Source organism: Phocoena sinus, chromosome 1 (genome assembly GCF_008692025.1).
Source record: "Phocoena sinus isolate mPhoSin1 chromosome 1, mPhoSin1.pri, whole genome shotgun sequence".
Classification (NCBI taxonomy): domain Eukaryota; kingdom Metazoa; phylum Chordata; class Mammalia; order Artiodactyla; family Phocoenidae; genus Phocoena; species Phocoena sinus.
Genome location: NC_045763.1, coordinates 151,293,447 through 151,312,897, shown reverse-complemented (window position 1 = coordinate 151,312,897; position 19,451 = coordinate 151,293,447). Strand labels below are relative to the sequence as shown.

Below are 19,451 nucleotides of genomic sequence, written 5' to 3'. Positions count from 1 at the left end.
TTGAGCTCACTTGTGTATAGATTTACTGCACTCAAGCCATGTTATTCGGGGGAAGGCGAGGCCTGGGTCTGGCTTCATGTCCGGTGGGTGAAGCCCTTTCCAGCCATTCAGCAAACAGCTCCTGGGTGCCTGCCATCCACTAGGCTTGACCGCAGACAAGGGGGATTAGAGCCCTCAGGCAGCTTACAGTCAGCTGAGTTGAGAGTTAGAAATATGCACAGGGAGGGGCATCCAGAGGGACCAGCAGGATCGGAGGAGGTGAAAAACAGCCAGCGTGTTCTAAAAGCTACTAACAGTTCAGTATGGCAAAAGGGAAGGAGAGAGATGGAGGCCTCCCAAGTGGTGAGGCTGAAAGAAGTGAGAGCTGAGATGGTGCCAGATACTAAAGGCTTCTGATGGGGACGGAGGGCTAAGCAGGGTGATGACGTGATCTTTTGTCACTCAGCAGAGTTCTGAAGGATCTAATTTTCTTGGGTTTAGAAGATTGTGATAAAAGGTATAGTTTTGCCTGGGTATTGAACAAAAAAAGAATGGGTACCTACAGAAAGGACAGGAGCCAAGATGTCAACCCTAAGAATGGCTATCCAGGCAGCAGTGCACGAACATGGGAGCCCTGTTTATGACTTTTCACCTCCGATGACTAAAACAAGAAGGGCCTAAATAAACCGAAGTGAGAGGAGTGAGAAGCTCTTTGGTTTTCATTACTGTGAACCTTGTGGTTTCTCTTCTGGTGGTTGTACATACAAATCAAAGTGAATCTTATTGCTGGGGTAGGAGCCACCATTTGACCTGTGGGTCAAATCAGGAGGAGGATGTATAGGCTTACATAATAGAAAAGCTCAAGATGGATCTTCAGGCATGGTTGGGTTTAAGAGTGGGAATTTTATCAAGACTTAGTTTTTCTCTTTCTGCTTCACATCCTGTGTGTTGGCTCTATTCTCAAACAGGCTTTTATCCCGTGGGGGCAAGGTGACTATATTTCCAGCCTTATCTCCTTGTAGATTGAAATCCAGCAGAAAGAGTATCTGCTTCCCTTCTAGAAGCCCCCACAAAAGTCTCATTGTGTCTCCTTGGTCCTGATTGGGTGACGTGCTTATCCCCAGTCACTGTGGCTGGTATCTGCAGTCGGCTGATTGGCTTATGCGGAGGTCACACACTGCATCCCCAAGTTGGGGAGAGCCCCATCCAAAGCACATAGCCTGAGTTGTGAGTGGAATGTTCCCAGCAAAGGGACAGTCAGTCCAAAGTTATCAGAAGAAGGAGGAATGAATGCTGGGTGATGGAAAAAACAGCAATGCCCTTTCAACAAGGGAGTGGTGCTTCCGTTAAGATTAGCATCCAGATGCTTTTTAGAAAACCCTCCTCCCGAATGACAACTGTTATACTGTAACCAGCGGATTTGCTCTCATCAATAGGCCACCATGGAGAGTGGGACATTTCTATCCTAAAGACAAAAATATGGAGATGGTTTCTTTCCTTCTCTCCTTCTTGGGGAAAACCAGACCATTTACAGTTTGTTTCCATTGCTGTGGCTTAGGAAATGCAGCATCTGAACAGATGGGGAAGTGAGATGGCAGCATGTGCAATTAGAATACGAGGGTGTATTGGTGTGTCACCAAGCCCCAGGAAGCCCCATTCCTCACCTGCCCTGGCTTCTGGTCAAACTTGCCTTCCAAGTTCCTTCTCCAGCTGCCACAGAGATTCCTTCCCAAGAAGCAGTGGAACTTGGGGACCAGCTGAGTGGAGTGATACATTTTCTGGTGTTGACTGAGATGCCTTCTAAGCCAAACAGCTTGTCTCCATAAAGGGGGATTCCAAATGCTGGGTGCTCAGGCCCCCTCCTAGCCCTGTCAGAGCCTCATTTCCATACTCCAGAGCACAGCTGGAATGCATTACCTTGCACCCCGATAGAGGACCACTGCCAAAGCATGCATCAGCAGCCCTGCTGCTTCTTAAAGAAACTAGCATGGAGGTGGTTTTCCCTCCATGATTCCTCCCTGCTACGTCGAAGTTACTTTAAAATCAATAGTTCAGTCTTCTGCCCAGGGCCTCCCTTTGTGTGATGTAGCTGATCAGTGGCTGGGCCAGGCAGGGGCCAGGGCCAGTCCTAGATCTTACAAAGGTTTTGCATTCCAGCCTAGCCTTCATGTGAGTGGAAAAGCAGCCATCTATCCCCAGTCATTGAGGGCTGTCTGTAGACTGTGGAGGCAACAAGAGGGAGCTGCCTGGAAGTCCTTGAACTAGGGCCAAAGTTCGGATGGCATTTTGAGCGGAAGCCCTGAAATTGGCCAAGGCCCGACACTGATTGGTGTCTTGGGCACTCAGCACATGAATTGATGCCAAGCACTCTCAGATGTCCTAGGAGGAGGTGCTTGGCTCTACCCTTGGTGCCCCCAGAGACTTGTGGGGCTCTGAATGCCTGTACCAGTGACATCAGGCAGCCAGAGAGTTTCACTACTGGCACTAACCCATCCTGGCCACTGAGCTTTCTCCATTGTGTCTGCTTATGCAAGAGCCAGAATGAAGTCAGCTCGCTTCAGATCTGAGAGCTGGCTCAGGCCAGCCTCTCAGCTGGGGGAGGAGGTCAAGTCAGTTGAGAGCTTAAAAGCCAATGGAGGAAAAGGTCAAGTCCCAGCCCCCTCCATTTGAAGAGATGGTTTTGTCTTTTCAAGCAAGAAAATGGTCTTGGGCATGTGAATGTGCCCACTGCTGGGGAAGGAGGAGGCCAGTTCTATCCAGATGTCCTCTTCGCAGACGAGAGGCTAAAGGACACGTGGTGGCAAGGTGACAGGAGCTGCCTCCACGTGGTCCTGCCTCCCAATCTGCCAGCCTTCTGTTCCTCATCTGTCATCCTGGGGATTGTGGGTGACCTCACACCTATGCCATCGCCATGGGCCCATCAGGAGACAGTGGCTCAGCCATCCCCCTCACACAGGGGGAAGCTTGTTGACAGCGATCCTTGGGGGGAAGGGCAAGACTTCTCTCCCACACAGATCTGGTGAAGATCTGTAGTAAAACGATGGCTTTTTTGAAAATGCCAAGTTCCACAAGATTCCGTGCCCTCTGGGGCCCTCTAGCAAAGCCCGTGGACTTGTTCCTGGCTTCACGCTTTCTCTCATTGAGTCAGAGCTCTCATGCACGGCCCAGATTTATAAACAACATGCTGGCTGCCAACAGCGGCATGTTAGCCTCCTGACCCACTTCTCTCCTGCTTTCACTCTGGTGTACAGCGGGGAATGAAGGAGGGGCCCGCGAGGTGGCCACTTGGACCTCTGGCAGGAAGTCCTCACTGTGCCAAAGCTTTGTGTATCTGGAGCTGGGCTGCCTAAGGCACTCTTCTCTGCCCTAACTCCAGCTTCCTTGGAGCCGAAGGCCCTGTATAGACCTGCGTCTGCCAAGCACTAGGCTGGAGGTGGGCTCCAAAGAGAGAGAGAGATCTTTCCGAACAGGTTCCATTGCTCATTCCTTTCTTGTGCTATTTGGTCCTGGAAGAGGTCTACGCACTTTGGCTTTGGATTTTGTTTTAACATAGAATTTGCGAGGTTTGCAGCTTGAATATAAGTAGTTTTATTAACAGTAATGGGACTCTGACAAAAGAACTGTGTCCCCTTCCTGACCTAGTATTGCTTTCTTTTGGCAGACTTCCCAGCTCTGTGCCCAGCAGCCCGTCCAGAGTGAGCTGGTACAGAGATGCCAACAGCTACAATCTCGCTTATCCACCCTGAAGATTGAGAACGAAGAGGTGAGACTCAGAACCACCCTCTGAGTTTCCCTGTCAAACCTCTTGCTGCTGCCCGGCTGGGAGCAGGTGGACGGAGCCATGCAGAGAATGTCCGGGCTGCTGCAAACATTTCGTAGCCAAATGTAGGCTTGGATTTTCCCCTTCTGCTACATCCTGCCCTTGAACTCCAGGAAGTTGCTCTTGCATTGCCAAAGGTTGAGCTCTATTTTGAGCTTTTGCAAAATGCTTTTTTCCCCCCTTTGCACATTTAATCAAAATGGCACTTGGCAGCTGTGTGAACAATATTGTGTCTCTGAAACCACCCCCTCATGCCTGGCTTTTTCCAGCATTTTCAAACAAACAGAGGCCTTTGACTTGACACTTCAATATCTCCATCCTCTTAGAAAAGGGTGACTTTCTTCTGGGCCCAACGTATTGGCTTTCAACAACCAGTAAAAGGGCAGTATGATTAATTATCAGCTCCTTTCTTTTGAGCTCATGTGACTTCTCACCTGGCATCTCAGTAAGTCTGACTTTCCCCGGTAAGATCAGGAAAGCCTGGGGATGGGTCACTTAGTTTGCACGTGGGCAAACAGGTTCATTCATTTGTGGAAGGTCAGGAAACAGAACCTGGGGCATTGCGGGACCAGGCCCATCATACATTTTTAACCAGCTCTTTGTATGATGGGGTTGGTTTGGATTTGTTTCATCCTCTCTCCCTTAGCACGTCCAGCATAACGAGAGCTAATCTTTTTTTTAATTTTTAATTTGCGGTACGTGGGGCCTCTCACCGTTGTGTGCCTCTTCCGCCTGCAGAGAACAGGCTCCAGATGTGCAGGCTCAGCGACCACGGCTCACGGGCCCAGCCGCTCTGCAGCATTGTGGGATCCTCCTGGGACCGGGGCACGAACACCCGCGTCCCCTGCATCGGCAGGCGAACCCTCAACTACTGTGCCACCCGGGAAGCCCACGAAGAGCTAATCTTAAATTTAAAAGTGAACATTAAATAGCTGGGTCAAGCATGTAGCGTTGAAGGGAGCAGTGGTTTTAGGGCCTCACTGGAGAGAGTAGGGTCCGTGTGATATTTATCACTCACTTAGCACCGTCCAATGGAAGCAGACCCGCACCCTCTGACAGTCCCCTCCCTCCTTCCTCAGCCCACTTCTCTCCGCTTCTCCAAGCTTCTCCATCACCTCTTGTTTTGCAGCCTGCCCCTCATGCATTATGTTGGCCCTTATCATGGCAGGTAAAGAAGACAATGGAGGCCACTCTGCAGACCCATCCAGGACATTGTGACCGTCGAGGATTTTGATGTGTCCGATTGCTTCCAGTACAGCAACTCTATGGAATCCGTCAAGTCCCACGGTCTCAGAAACCTTCATGAGCAAACCCAGCATTGCCAAGAGGAGAGCCAACCAGCAAGAGACAGAGCAGTTCTATTTCACGGTGAGGGGGTTCAGTGGCCTTTAAAGATCATCTTTAGGCACTGCAGCACACACAGGCCATTTGGATCCCAGTGTCCTTGTCAAGTGTCTGCAGGATATCTTATCCAGTGTCTTGCAGGATATCAAGTCTTTGAATATCTTGACTTGGATCTGGGCATGTTCAGAGACCACCCCTACACTTAAAGACACAAATATACACACGTTGTATATCTAACAGGGACCCCCAAGAGAAAGGATGGCCCCAAGTACACTACCAAGAATATTTTCTTTTTGAAGACTTTTTTAACCAGCTAGTAAGCTTTTGTTTGAAAGTTTCCTTCTCATCCCTAGGGGTTCGTAAAAGGGGGACTGCATCTCTTGGTTCTGAGAACTACGTTGAAATATTTTGGCTAACACATGTCTTGTTTTTAACAGTCTGTAATCTTTCCTAGTTGATATGATATGATATTACTTTATAATTTAAAGTGGGAAATTATTTTTCATAATTATGGCTTCAAAGGAAGCCATATGAAATTCAAAGGGACAGGTAATGTGTAGCATTGTTGGTTTGCATAGAATTCTAAAACATTATATTTGTTACTCATGCATCTCCCAGTCCTCTTTTAGGACAGATGAACACCAATTTTTTTTAAGTAGTGTTAACAGTCCTTTGGAAGGTTGCTGGCTGGTCTTTGGTGCTACTTTTTTAATAATTAAGTTATTTGAGCTTGTCCAAGTAGGATTTATTGCCTGAACTAAAATTTATTTCCTAATCTTCTGACGACTAAGAAGAAATTAAGTTTGCAGATGTGAGAGGAACTATAGCCAGTGAATTATGCATACTGATTCTGAATGAGAGGAAATTAACTTGTTTTTCAGTCAAGAAACACAATCTGCATGTAGTAAATTGAATTTTTCCTCCAACTGGAAACATTTGTTTAATTCTTCTTTGAACACTGCCCTTTCTCCATTAAGAACACTAGTGATTTGCTATCTCCTTCCAAGAAGAAATCTGTTTTTTCATGTAATTAAGCTCAGAATTCTTCAAAAACATTTTTTTTAAGTCCTGGGGAAGACTGTTGAGAGGGAGTGATTTAACAGTATTATTCTTTTAAAATAACTTTTTTTTTTGCTTGTAATACAAAAGAAAACATGCTTATTATATAGAATCTGAAGTGAAAAAGAAACTAAAAATCAGCCATAATCCCAATAACCTAGAAATAATAGTGTTAGAATATATTCTCTTCCAGGCTTTTTACTATGCGTGCACACAGACGTGAGCATACATTTATAATTTTATTATAAAAAATGGGATACTGCTGTACATATTGTTTTATAATCTGCTGCTTTCATTTAACAGATGATTAATATTTTCCTAAGTCATTTAATTATAACATTCTTTAATACATTTATGAGTAAAATACTAAAATCTATACAGAGAAAGAATGGAATGACATTTTGGCTCATTCATTCATTTTTGTAAAATACATAGCACATTGCCTGTTTTGTAGCGAGTGCTCAAAATGCTGAAAATTTATTATCTGCATCATCACTATTAATTTATTCATTGAATATTATGAAGTTGTTTATTGATCATTTATTAAGGATCTACCGTGTACCAGACACTGTGCTATATAAGCTGGGAATGCTAAGAATATAAAGTGAAGAGGATGAATGATGGAATTAGGCCTGTGAAGGGAAAACTTTCTTTTTTACTGAGTGTAAACAGTTACAATACAATTACAATAGGTTGATTTGGGTAATTAAAAAATAAATGTAAAAATGTTAAGTGCATACATGCACATGTGCATGAATGGCAATCAGGATAAATGGAGTTAGGGAAATATTACATACAAAGTAACTTCTGTGCTGATCAGGCAATGAGTGAATCAAGAGGAGAAAGGCATTCCTTTGAGGCAAGAGCAGCATGTGCAAAAGCATGAAGGCATGAAAAACCTGGGACAGACATGAAGAAAACTTCCTGTCTATAGTGAGGGCTACGTACCTCCGCAAGCTTCTTTATCTCAGGAGGTTGTTAAATACTCGAGAGGCTTTTGGGATTGTCTGGCTGGTCTGTCTGGACCTGCTTAGATATAACACTACTTAAATGACCCAATCTTGTTACATTGCAGAACAAGATTAAATAAGAATTTTGGACATAAAAAATCTGTATTTAAGACTGTCAGAAATTACTTTTTGGCTTTAAGCGAAGCTATAACATTTGTATTCAAAATTGACCTTTAGTAAGAGCAGGAATGACCAATTTCCAACTGGTGACCTCCCAAATCCCACCCATCCTTTCACCTCTGTCTGAATACACTGATGTCCTCTAACTCATTTCCTGTCTTTTGTGGCCCATAATGCTACTTATCACAATTGTGTGCAAATTTCCTTGGCTAACAGGAAGGTTCTTTGTCTGGGCTTGTCCAGTAACAGATTTACAAGAGAGTTCATCATTTTTGTGATTGGTGTTTGGAACGCATCAGATAGTTCATGATAAAAAGACTTTTGGGAGGTGGCAAAATGGACATTCAAGAAAAGGGGCGTGCATGTTCCCCAGAACAGCTGCAGTGTGCTTGCCGAACCCTACAAAGCCAGCGCAGCTGCAGATGTGCTTTTCTTAGTCTTTTGTCTCCACAAACGTTGCCCATGTGTTTCCCCTGTGCCCTTCAAAGACATCAGAGTAGCGCGTCCTAGAAGTTGCCTTCTTCTGGAAGATTGGGAAGAGGTCCCTTGTCATGGCTTTCTCTCCTGGTAGTGTGCCTAGTGACCCAGAGGGCTGCTAGGAAAACTTTCTGACCACTCTCGACTGTCATGAGATTCACCTGCCCAGATGACATCTATTGGAAATTTGAAGCATGACCTACAAAGGTCAGTCGTTTGCAAGAGTCCCAGGAAAATAATCATGGAATTTTAAAGCTTGAAGTGTTTTTAAAAAATTATCTAACCAAACCTTCTCATTTGAAAGATTTTTTTTAAAAAAACTGAAAAAACAAACAGAAAAATCCAAAAAGTACGGGTAGCTTGTTTAAAGTCCTCAGCAAGAGCTGAAACCAGAACTCTGATCTTCTGGTCTCCTGGTCTCAGGACACAGGCCTTCTCTATGCCCTGCTGAGGAAGCTGAGGTGAGGGGAAGGCTCAGGAACAGCTCAGCTTTCTGCCCTTCTTTGCTCTAAGTGAGAAGACATTTTCTGACCTCCTTGGCTTTGTATCATTTGTCTTCTGTAACAAACAATCCAGCACTGTCTACCTTTTTCCCATTGCCTTTTTTATTTTAAGTGTTAAAAAAGATGCAAAGATTTCAAAAGAGAATACAGAAAAATGTCAAGCCTCTACCCATCCCCAACTCCTACTTCCCCTCCCCTCTGACAGTGATTGAAACCAGTTTCTTCTGTGTCCTTCCAGAGGTATTCTGTGTGGAGACAACCACTGATATATCCTTTAATATAATATTATTACATTAGAAATGTAAGGAAATAAAATAAATAGAAATACAAATAGAAGTATACCATCCATACTGTTCTTCACTTTGCTTCTTTTCACTTAATTTATTTTGGTATTATCTTCACATTAGTCCAAAAGATCTGCCTCCTTTTGTAATGGCTGCAAGAACATCATTGTATGGATGGATGTTCCATCATTTATTTAACCAATTCCCTGCTCATAGGCAGTAATGCTCACTGTTTTTAGCCAAGTACTGTCAAACCCTTACAGGTATTTCCTTGTATGGGGGTTGGAGTATGGGGTTTCTGAATGGGGGATGAAATGGTGGAAGGAGGGCTCATAGCTGATAAAATAACAAAGCTAAACTGCCTGAATTTGGGAGGACAGATTCGGGTAAGGTAAGAGGTTGGAGAGGAGCCAGTTCCTTGGCCATTGAATGGACAGTGCTCTAAGACTGCTAGACTTGGTGAGGTCCAAGACCTTTTTTTTATCTTGGTATTCTCCAAGAATAAACAGATACTTGATAAATGTGTGCTAAGCAGGTACAAATGCATGAATGCCCCTGCCCTGTCAATTAAAGTGGGGAGATATGCTCCTGTTGAAATATTTGCTCTATTATGTATTCTGTCTGACAGCTGTTTCCTGCTTTAAAAATTGACGGGGAGGAGGGGGAAATGTCAGCATGCTTGGTTGGTGGGGAAGCAGCCACAGCAATGACATCTGTGTATCTCTGTGCACGGGGCTGGCTAGGCATAGCTCACTCCTCCCACCCACCCCACCTTCTGGCAGCAGTGGATACTTATGGCCTTGGGTTCACAGATTAAATTCAAGGTCTAGGCAAGGTCCTTGAGTTTTACACCACCATGGAAAGAATATATTCAAAGGGAAGAGGTATTTTAAGATTAAATTTGAAAACCATTCTTGTACCTCAAACTTTTTTTTTTCAGGCCAGAAACCATGCTTTGATTGAGCTTTCTTAAGTGTTAGCACAAAGCAAAGAAGTTTAGAGAAGGACTGTTTTTTGGTTGAGCAGGTGATTCTGTATAAGGAACACTTCTGAGCACCTGCTAGTTGCCAGTCCTTGTGTTAACAATCACAGTCATGCTTGTTATCTTATTTCATCTTTAACACCCTTGTGAAAAAAGATATTATCCCCATTTTTCAGATGGGGAAACTAAGATTCTGGGAGTTAAGTGACTTGCCCAAGGTTGGAAGAGTTAGTAAGTGGTAGGACTAGAATATACCAACTCAGACTTCTCCGTTTTACTGCAACTGAAATGTCTGTCAGGGAGGGCAGGCTCAGAAAGAAAAATTATTATACTAATCCCTTTCGATAAATAAAACTCATCACTGACAATTAATACCCAATTAGGAATTATTTAGAAAGAAATCAGTGAGATCGTAAAAACTGAATTTAAGGTTTACAATGGCAAAACCCCAAACCACCCAATAGACTCCTGCCTCCCTTCCTACTTTTGGAAAAAATTCTCAGTTTTGATAATATTGCGTGTAAATGGAGTAGGGGCATATGGGGGTGTGGCAGTCAGACTGTGTTTTAGGAATTTGATTTCATTTTTGGTGATCTGGAATAGACCATGATCCATTCCTTTTTCCTCCACTGAGGAAAACTCCAGGTAATCACTTTACCTTTAGGTGTTTCTGAAGAGGAGCACGGTACAGGGAGTGGAATGAAATAAAATTAATTACCTAATATTGGGACATGGTTTAAATAAGGAAAGTGACCCTTATTGCCCAAGGAAGGATTTTGAGATTACACATGAACAGTTCTTTTCCTAGCCCCCTGGCCTCCAGAAATCATTGAAAAGCTACCTATTCCTCCCTTGTCATCAGCTATCTCAGCTCCCTTTGCTGTGTGTCTGGACAGCAGCAGCTGAAGCCTTCTAACTAAGCTCCTCCCAGGAAAGCCCAGGTTACTTCTCCCAGTTTACCTGTCATAGAGATGAGCGTGGATTTATGGGTGGGATAGGGAAGTGATAAATGACATGCCTGCGAATAGGATGCTTTTACCTTCCCATACCCGGGCTGACCCAGACGGAAAACTTCCAACCACTGTTTCCACTATTAGGCAGGCAGGTCATACCTTGACACAGTTTTTGATCCTTCAGGATTTAGTGGAACCCAAAATGTTAATTCATCATACCTCTTTATCAGATTGTTATTTATTTTAATGGTTCACTGAGTGACAGCCAGAGTTAACTAGTGAACTGTGAACATGAATGAAAAAGATGATTTCCAGAATCACAAGTATACACGAATGAGAGGAGGGAATTTGCATCCATCTCCTTTCAGAATTTTGGCTGTTTTCCGAGCACTCTGGTCTTGTTTTAAGGGTTACAGTGTGTCTGAGGTGAAGTTTCCCTCATTAGGACACCTTTAGAGTCTCCTTGGGATAACCTTCTGAAGAGGGGGCTCTCGCAGTTCAGATGTTAGCAGTGGATGTCTCCTGAAGGTGTTTCGCCTCTGGGCCCTGAAGTACTGTTCCAAGCCTCACAGTTAGGCATTGGTTGGGGATTAGGATGTCACCCAGGGAAGACTGACAGCAGGTGAGCTGGCAGCTGGAGCAGATGGGATGGGGAAGGTGACAACGGAGCCTATTTTCATGCAGGTGTTCTCATGCAAAAGCACAAAGGAGCAGAGGGAACAGGTCGTGAGGAAAGCAGCAGAAATGATTTGTCATAGGGCTTGTTTTTTGTTTGTCTTCTATTTAATTCAGAGAGTAGGGGCATACTTGGGGGCGTGGTATGTAACTGCTGAGGAAGGTTCTATCCAGAGGAGAGTGAGACTGTTCATTTATTTACTCATTTTCACACATTTATTGAGCGTCTACTATCTTCTGGGCACAGTACTAAGCATAAGAGATGCAAAGAATAGTGAACGCCACAGTCTCTGACCATATAGAGGATACCATTTGGAGGGAAAGACGTAGGAGCAGCAAAGCCTCCATGACAGGGCTGGGTGAAAAGTGCTGTCAGAGATTTGCGAAGCTCCACACAGGAGCATCTGGGTGAACAACGGAGGGCCTCCAAAGGCCTGGGATCCAGGTTTGACACCGCCACTTACTGGCTTGTATCGATCAACAATGCCCCCTTCCCCTTCTCATCCGTAATCAGGAAATAATATGTCTCCCCTGTGTGCTGTACAGAGTTATTGTGAGAGTCAAATACATGCTAAAGTACTCTAAAAATTCTTAAATTGCTACACATATGTAAAGAATCAATACTATGAAGTTTTGTTCTGCTTCTCTCCTTCTGCTCTTTACCATAATGGGTCAAGCACGTTATCATAACGATTAAAAGCACACAGTGTACTGTCAAACTGCATATGTGGATACTGGTTCCACCACTCACTAATCATTTGACCTAGAGCCACTTATTGAATCTCTCCAAATCTCAGTACCTTCATCCATAAAATGGGGATAATGATAATCATAGTTCATAGAGTTGTCTTGGAGATTTAATGAATTGTCCAGGGAAACATAGTCTCTCGCTGAGCAGACAAGGGTTGAGAGAGGTCAAATCACAAAGTACAGCACAGCAATCATATTTGGACTGTTAGAGCAGATGGGATCGCATTTCCATAAACCTCATCTTGTGTTTGGAACTGCCAGTATGTGTGTATACAAGTGGAGGGTGGCAGCCCCTGTCTCTGTGTGCTCAGAAATCCCAAGCTTTCCACAAAGACTCTGCACAATAGAGGAGGAAGCTATTGAAATGATGAAAGTATGGCTCAGAGATGCGCTGAATGCTGTGCTTGGTGCTTGCAGCCCAGGCAGGGGCTGAGCCTTGACATTGCTCCTGGGGTGAAGGAATGCACCCTGGGAGGGGCCGGGCAGGGCTGGATGTCAGTGGAGGTGATGAGCTACAGGTGTGTATCCTTCACACCAAGAAGGCGGGGCTCAGTGAGTCCCTCCATGCCCTGCTTTTCTTCCGAGGAGCTGAAAGAGATGGATGAGGGGCCCGAGGAGATAGCTTCTTATGGTGGCTGACGCGGAGCTCCCAGGAAGACATAGAGCAGGATACTAATCCACCAGGAAAATCAGCAGCTGCTCAGATGCTCAGGGCCTTAAAAAAAATAAAAATGGGGGCTTCCCTGGTGGCGCAGCGGCTGAGAATCTGCCTGCCAATGCAGGGGACACGGGCTCGAGCCCTGGTCTGGGAAGATCCCACATGCCGCGGAGCAACTGGGCCCGTGAGCCACAACTACTGAGCCTGCGCGTCTGGAGCTTGTGCTCCACAACAAGAGAGGCCGCGATAGTGAGAGGCCCGTGCACCGCGATGAAGAGTGGCCCCCACTCACCGCAACTAGAGAAAGCCCACGCACAGAAACGAAGACCCAACACAGCCAAAAATAAATAAATAAAATTTAAAAAAAATAAAAAAAAAATAAAAAATGGACCCGGTGGAAATTGGGTCAGAAACCAAAAGCCCTCTTAGAAAGGGAATTGTACAGCTGAGCGTATGTGATTTTTTTTTTTCCTTCAGGACTGATTGTTCTTTATCCTCCTCCCTTACAGAAAATGAAGGAGTACCTGGAGGGCAGGAACCTCATCACCAAGCTACAAGCCAAGCACGACCTTCTCCAGAAAACCCTGGGAGAGAGTGAGTGTGGGCTCTGCCGGAGATTTGGCAGTGAGGGAAGGCCGAGCCCTGGGCCCAAGTGCTGAGCACACGCCTCCATCCTCAGTCTGGTTATATGAATGCATTGCTTTTCCTCGCTCGTTTGATGTGGAAGCACACGCCCCAAATGACCGCTTGAGTAATGGGGAAGGGCCAATGCTTAATGAAGCACTAATGTGCATCATCTATTTGTTTAAATGGAGCGTGCCTGCTCTCCACCCAGCCCCACTCCTGCGCCTCCTCTGCCACTACTGAGGCCAAGGAGCTGGTGGGTTCTTTACTGTCCAGACACTTTGGGAAACTCTCAGCTCCTCTTGTAGCAGGACCGAGGCTGAAGCAAGAAGGTGGGGAGCTGTGAGGTGAGCTACACAGCTGCTCTGAGGAGAAAAGAGGAGAGGATTCTCAAGGGCAGGGGTGATGGGCAGACTGCAGCTGTCTGTAGCTTCAAGGTGGGGCAGAGGTTTTCTTCTGCTTTGAAGGGTCCTGGTGCTAAGAGGCAGCCCTCTCCCTGCTTTGGCCAGGCTGAAGCTGTGGTGCTGAATCGGACTATCTGGTCTCATAGGATGATTTTAACCAGACCCTGGAAAGTAGCAAGGCAGAGGGACCGGACTGGCACTCTGGACTTTCTCTCCTCAGCTGTCAAACTGAAGGCAGGGGTTGAAAGAGAAGCTTCCCTGGGGTTTTTGGCACCTTGCCCAGGTCTCCTGCCCAGCTCTCAGCATCCTATGATTAATGGGATTCCCAAGTTGGGGACACCTCTGAAGGCCCTGCCCCTCCTCCCTCCCCCACTGATCTCCTCACTTAAAGATAGGGAGGAGGAGGCTACTGGTGTTCTAACACCAGTGAAAGGCAAAACCTGCACCCACAGAGGTCTAACGTTCTCAAATAAATTCTTCAGACCAACTGCAAAATCTAGGGAAGTATACAGCACTCACTGGCTCAGTGGCCCCAGAAATCAGAGCCTCCTACCCGCCCTTCTTACACTGTTCTCCTGCCCTGAACGATTCCCCCAGATGATTAATTCTTTTATCTCTAATGTCTTTGATCTTGTGATTTTTAAGGCATTTTCTTTTATGTGAAGAAAGCCTGTTAAGTAACTTCTGTTGTCTTCCCTCCGCAACACCCAGGGGACTCAGGCTGAACAGGTCTATGCATTGAGATCCAAAGTTTGCTTATAGAAAATCTTTACTCTTGAGTTATCAGATTGCTCCGTGGGGAATCGGAGGAAGAAAAGCCCAGAACTATTTGAAGCAAGTTATAACTGTGATTTCTTTTTGCCAGGATAATCTAAGCATGACCCATAAGTGAGATGGGGAACAGGGCGAGAGAGAGAGAGAGAGAGAGAGAGTGTGTGTGTGTGTGTGTGTGTGTGTGTTTGCAACACACGTACATGCACCAGGTGTGCTACTATGAAGGGGTGAAGGTTGGTGACTGTTCATCAGTGCTGCAAGTTGCCTTCATCTAAAGATGACAAGTTCTAGCAATAATGAAAAATATAGGTCTTCCTGTGTGCAAGTCATCATGTCCCTGCCTTCTGTATGTATTTGTCACTAACGCAAGAGCCCCTTGTTTCTTGCCACAGAGGGATAATTGATGTGTATGAATATTCCAGAATGGAAATGGGACAGATGTTAGAAATAATGGCTCTGAATAATATTTTTGCAGACGAAAGCTGAGCCTTTGGTAAGAGAGGCTGTTGGGGTGGGGGAGGTGTTTGCTCAAGATGAGCTGAACTGTAATCAACAATTAGCAACCTTTAAAGGCAAGAAAAAGCCCCTGCCCTCCCCACCCCCCCCCACATCAGCCCTTGAGTCGCCTTTCCAGGAAACTGGATGAGGAGCTTGGGAACCCAATCTCTCCTTCCCCGGCTCAGCGCCTGCTTACCCTTTTCCCTGGTTATCTAATACGGTCTAATATAGACCAAGCTGGGTTAACTGTGGACCAAAAAAGCAACACAGATTACATAATGGCCCAAGTGCACATGCATATTTTTAAAAAACGTAAGAATACTTCAGATGAGCATTAAGATTTTCAATTCCCTTTTTTAAGACTGTGTATGATCCATCCAGCTTAGTATTAAGGCCCACTGTTGGGTTGAGAACCACAGTCTAAAAGCAGTAGCAGCATTTTAAATATTTTTCCCTTGTCATTTCAGCCCAGCGTAATGGAAGTGAGAATTTAGTATGAATCTAAAACGAGAATTTCGATGTATGCTTCCTCCTGTCCCCAAATAGCTATTCCTTCCTTCTTCCCCTTCCACCCTCAACTGTGTGTGTGTGTGTGTGTATGTGTGTGTGTGTGTGTGTGTGTGTGTGTGTGTGTACACAGCCTGAAGGGCAAGCAGGTTCATCCCTCCCTCCCCACCACACACACACCCAGCACACATAGAAAAGAAGCTGAATTTCATCTCTGGGAAAGCTTCTAGTAATTTGTTCTCTAAGATATGCTCTGCCTTGCTATTTTCCCCCCGCATCCACCCGTTTTCCCACTGGGAAGCAGAGTTGGCAATCCTAAGGTTTCAGGATACCAGCAGCCCTGGGCTGGGAACAAGCATCAGAAACGAGGCCCAGAAAGAGGACCTGGGTGCTCTCTTCTTTTTTGCCTGGAAGGCTAGTCACACGTGATCCTCGGGGCTCCCTGGGGAGCCGGGCAGACACAGTCATTCCTGGGAGCAAGTCTCCCACTTTTACCCCGTCTGCTTCAACATGTGCTTTTTGCCTTTGTCTTTCCAACAGGTCAGCGGACAGATTGCAGTCTGGCCAGGTAGGTGTGGCCTGAGACAGCCCTGGGAAGGGATGAAGAGAGGCCGGAGGGGTAGAGCCATCCCAACCTGGGAAAGAGCCAAGGAGTTGAGTTGTAGAGGTGTTGGATGACTTTGCAAAGGAGTAGCCTAGGGCAGGGGTGGCTTCCAGCCCTTTACCTTGCTGACCCCATCTGGCCTCAAATGGAAATGGGATTTGCTGAGCAGAAATAAGTGAAGAGAGTTACCGTTTGCCAAAATAGTCCCAGAGACCCCCCCAAAACCACTGCATTGCACGGAAAAGAAATGTTCGACGCTGGAGGATCCTGGTAACCTAACCTTAGCTTTTAGACTTCAACATGTGGGTTTTGGGAAGTCTCTGACCTAGGGAACGAGGATCAGAAGATAGCATTTGACCTGAAATTTTTTTTATACGTGGAAAAGATGACAGCCTCTAATTAGCGAGTGTCGCTGGATAATGAAATATTACATTGCATTGCTTGCCAACAGCATTGGTAGACATCCTCGCCTGATGTACAAGTATGCAGCCCTCCCAGTCTTTCCCCACCTTCCCCGCCCTCCCCCACCCCAGCCAAATATTTTCCCTCTCAGTCATGGAGCTGCTATGAGAAAACTCGTGAGTTGGCGGCGAGCAAGGCATTCATTCAGCCGATGGTTCTCAGATGCCTAAAAATGTGCTGATTTAACTGGGGAAAGAGCTTTAATGGGCCAGACTCCTTAGAGACCCTGCGTTAGCCCATTATATAAACCACTTATATCTGGCGACACACACACACAATAGTCATGAGGCCATTTACAATTATAGGCTCATTACTTAAAAATAGCTTCATTTGGCTTTCATCGTTTTGTCATTGCGGATCACAATTAATATACTAGTCTTGTTGACTGGAGGGAACCAGGATAATGGAATTCTGTAGAATATATCTTCCTGGTGCTAAAGTCTTAGTGTAATTTCACCTAAAGTGCCATAACTGCAGAAGGCTCTATGGGAGTGAAAAGAGCTGAGCTGAATTCCCTTATGCTGTGTTATTCACTGTGTGACCTTGGGCTGCTCTTTTCCCCTCTCTGAACTCCAGTTTCCTCATCCATAAGACAAGATAGAGAGGGACTTCCCTGGCAGTCCAGTGGTTCAGACTCCATGCTTCCACTGGAGGGGGCATGGGTTCATTCGCTGTGAGGGGAACTAAGATCCCACAAGCTGTGCAACGTGGCCAAAAAAAAGACAAGACAGAACAATCACCTAGATCCAAGGAGCTCTAGGATTCCAAAGAGGTCCTTAAGAAGAGCCTAGTGGAAGTGGCAGAAGGTGCCCAGCAGCTGGGCTCTGGTCCCTACCTCCTAACCTCACTCAAAGAGGCATCACTGCTCTCCTTGCTTGGGTATTGTTGTCTGAGTCAGATTCCCTTGGAGAAAAGGCTTCCAAGGCTAAACACAGCTTGAAAAGCATTGACCTATGGAATCGCCAAGGTTCCTTCCAGTCTGGACACTCTACTGTCTAAATTCCGGGAAAATCTCTCCTTATCTTTTCCCTAAGGATTTATTTCCAAGAGAAAGAAAACCATAGCTTCCTTTGGTGTTTACTAGTGTCTCCTTGCAAATGGAGAAATCTTCCTGTTGTCTGACCTATATATATTTTACTGCAAATTGAACCAATTCCCTCCTATTCTACTTTTGAATGGTGGCAGACATTAAAACCAGAGACCTCTAAGCTTTTGTGAAAAGCTTGGAGGGTAACTTATCAAGTCTCTTAGCCACTTCTGGGACTGAGCTGATTAATGCAGTTTGTTTCATTAACTACCTCACAGATTGTTTTTAATCTCATTTTCTCTTTTCCCTCCCTGTTGCTGGATTCAACCACAGGCGTAGCTCAACTGTGAGGAAACAGGTAAGGGCCCAGCAAGAGGCAGGCTTGTCTGGCGTGAAATGGTTAGATCCCAGATATTTATGGAACTCCAGTGTGGATGGGACAGACACTTTTCTGACTTCATGCTTACATTTGGAATGTACCATTTAGTCATAGTATGTTTAATATTATGGCAACTTCATCAAATTAGCGAGGGGGGCAGGGACTTGTTCCTCTCCTCTCTAGTCGTTTATGCTCTTACATGCTAGAGGTCTGGTTTGACTGTGGCAGACTGTGCCAGAACTATCTTTGGTGCTACTTCTCTAGGAGACCGTGAAAGAGGCCTCACACTTCATACATGGGTACCAATATGACAGTAACTCACAGCATCTAATCACCTAGACCAAGTTTGCAGGGTTTTGTTTGTTTCTGGTGGCATGGTCATCTTAGATGTATTTCTAAGACATACTAAAAATGTAAAGATAAGTCTGGTCTAGGAATGATAAGCAAGAGACGTTGAGCTCTGCAATTATGTGCACCATCTTCAGAGTTGTATTCAAATGTGACACTGAGCTGTAAGCAGCTAGCTCTCATGACCCACCTTAGGAGGGATCTTAGCTCGGCATGGGCAGTCCACATCAGTGGATAATCTAAACAGCACTTATGCTTGTTTAAAAAAAATTAATTGAAGGGTTTTTTTTTTGCAGTTGCAAATTGGACTTCCTAATTATACTTTATGGCAAATACTAAAATGGTTTTGTATCCCCTAAGCTCATACCAGCTATGCAGCAGGCAGTTAGCAGAGAGGGGGTGGAGAGAGCTCAGAAATGTCTCTGTGTCTACTCAGGGGAAAGCTGATCCAGGCTTTAAAAAATCATTTTGGGTAATTCACAGTGGCTGTAGCCACAGGGAGTTAATGGAATGTAGAGGGCACATGGTTTCTGCGATGGTGGTAGCCCCTGCAGGGTCTTCAGCTGATCTCACTGCTTCAGCTGGCTGGGCAGTCCAGCTGGGGAAGTTGATAACATAACCCGCACTTGTCTTAGCTTTGCTGTCACTAGTTTTTTTCCCTTCTCTATTTTGGATCTTCTTTTAATGAGAACACCATCAGATGCAATTACACATTTTTTAAATTATAAAGATGTCATTGCAGTTCTCTTTCCTCTATTCCTCTTCTTTCTTTCTGCTTCCCCTTTCTTTCATAATTTCAGTTAAAACTAGAGAGGAATGGAGTGCCTCCCCGGGATCATTTATTACATTTAAAATTAATAGGTGGATATCTTAAAGAGGGAGCAAGGTTTTTTATCCCACCCCCCTTCGAAAATAAGAACAGGATTGACCTTGAAGTTTGTTCCTTTCAGTTCCTGCACTGAAATTGAGCCTCCTACATATAGATGGAGCCTGGGTGCGACCACTCTGGCTGAAGGAGTGCCAAAGGCCACGGTTTGGCAGGTGATATGTGTCCCTGGTTGGGCTCATAATCAGAAAAGAACTGCACCCATCTGGTTTTCATCCTGCTGTGCCTAGGCAGTTGCAAGCAAAGCATATTTGCCAGGTGCTAGATTTGTGTAAGAGTTCCAGCATGCACCAGAAACCCCAATCAAGTAAAAACCTTGTTTTC

General features: G+C 45.3%; 1 protein-coding gene across 1 annotated transcript in view; it reads left to right on the top strand.

Annotated features, from left to right (window-relative positions):
• The window catches only part of SRGAP2 (SLIT-ROBO Rho GTPase activating protein 2), a 236,444-nt gene that overhangs the window by 175,013 nt on the left and 41,980 nt on the right, over positions 1–19,451 (top strand). The window contains 7 exon segments of the mRNA XM_032611585.1: positions 3,641–3,742; positions 4,968–5,000; positions 5,002–5,082; positions 5,084–5,167; positions 13,124–13,208; positions 15,962–15,989; positions 17,848–17,872. Of these exon segments, the coding sequence (XP_032467476.1) occupies positions 3,641–3,742; positions 4,968–5,000; positions 5,002–5,082; positions 5,084–5,167; positions 13,124–13,208; positions 15,962–15,989; positions 17,848–17,872 (438 nt within the window).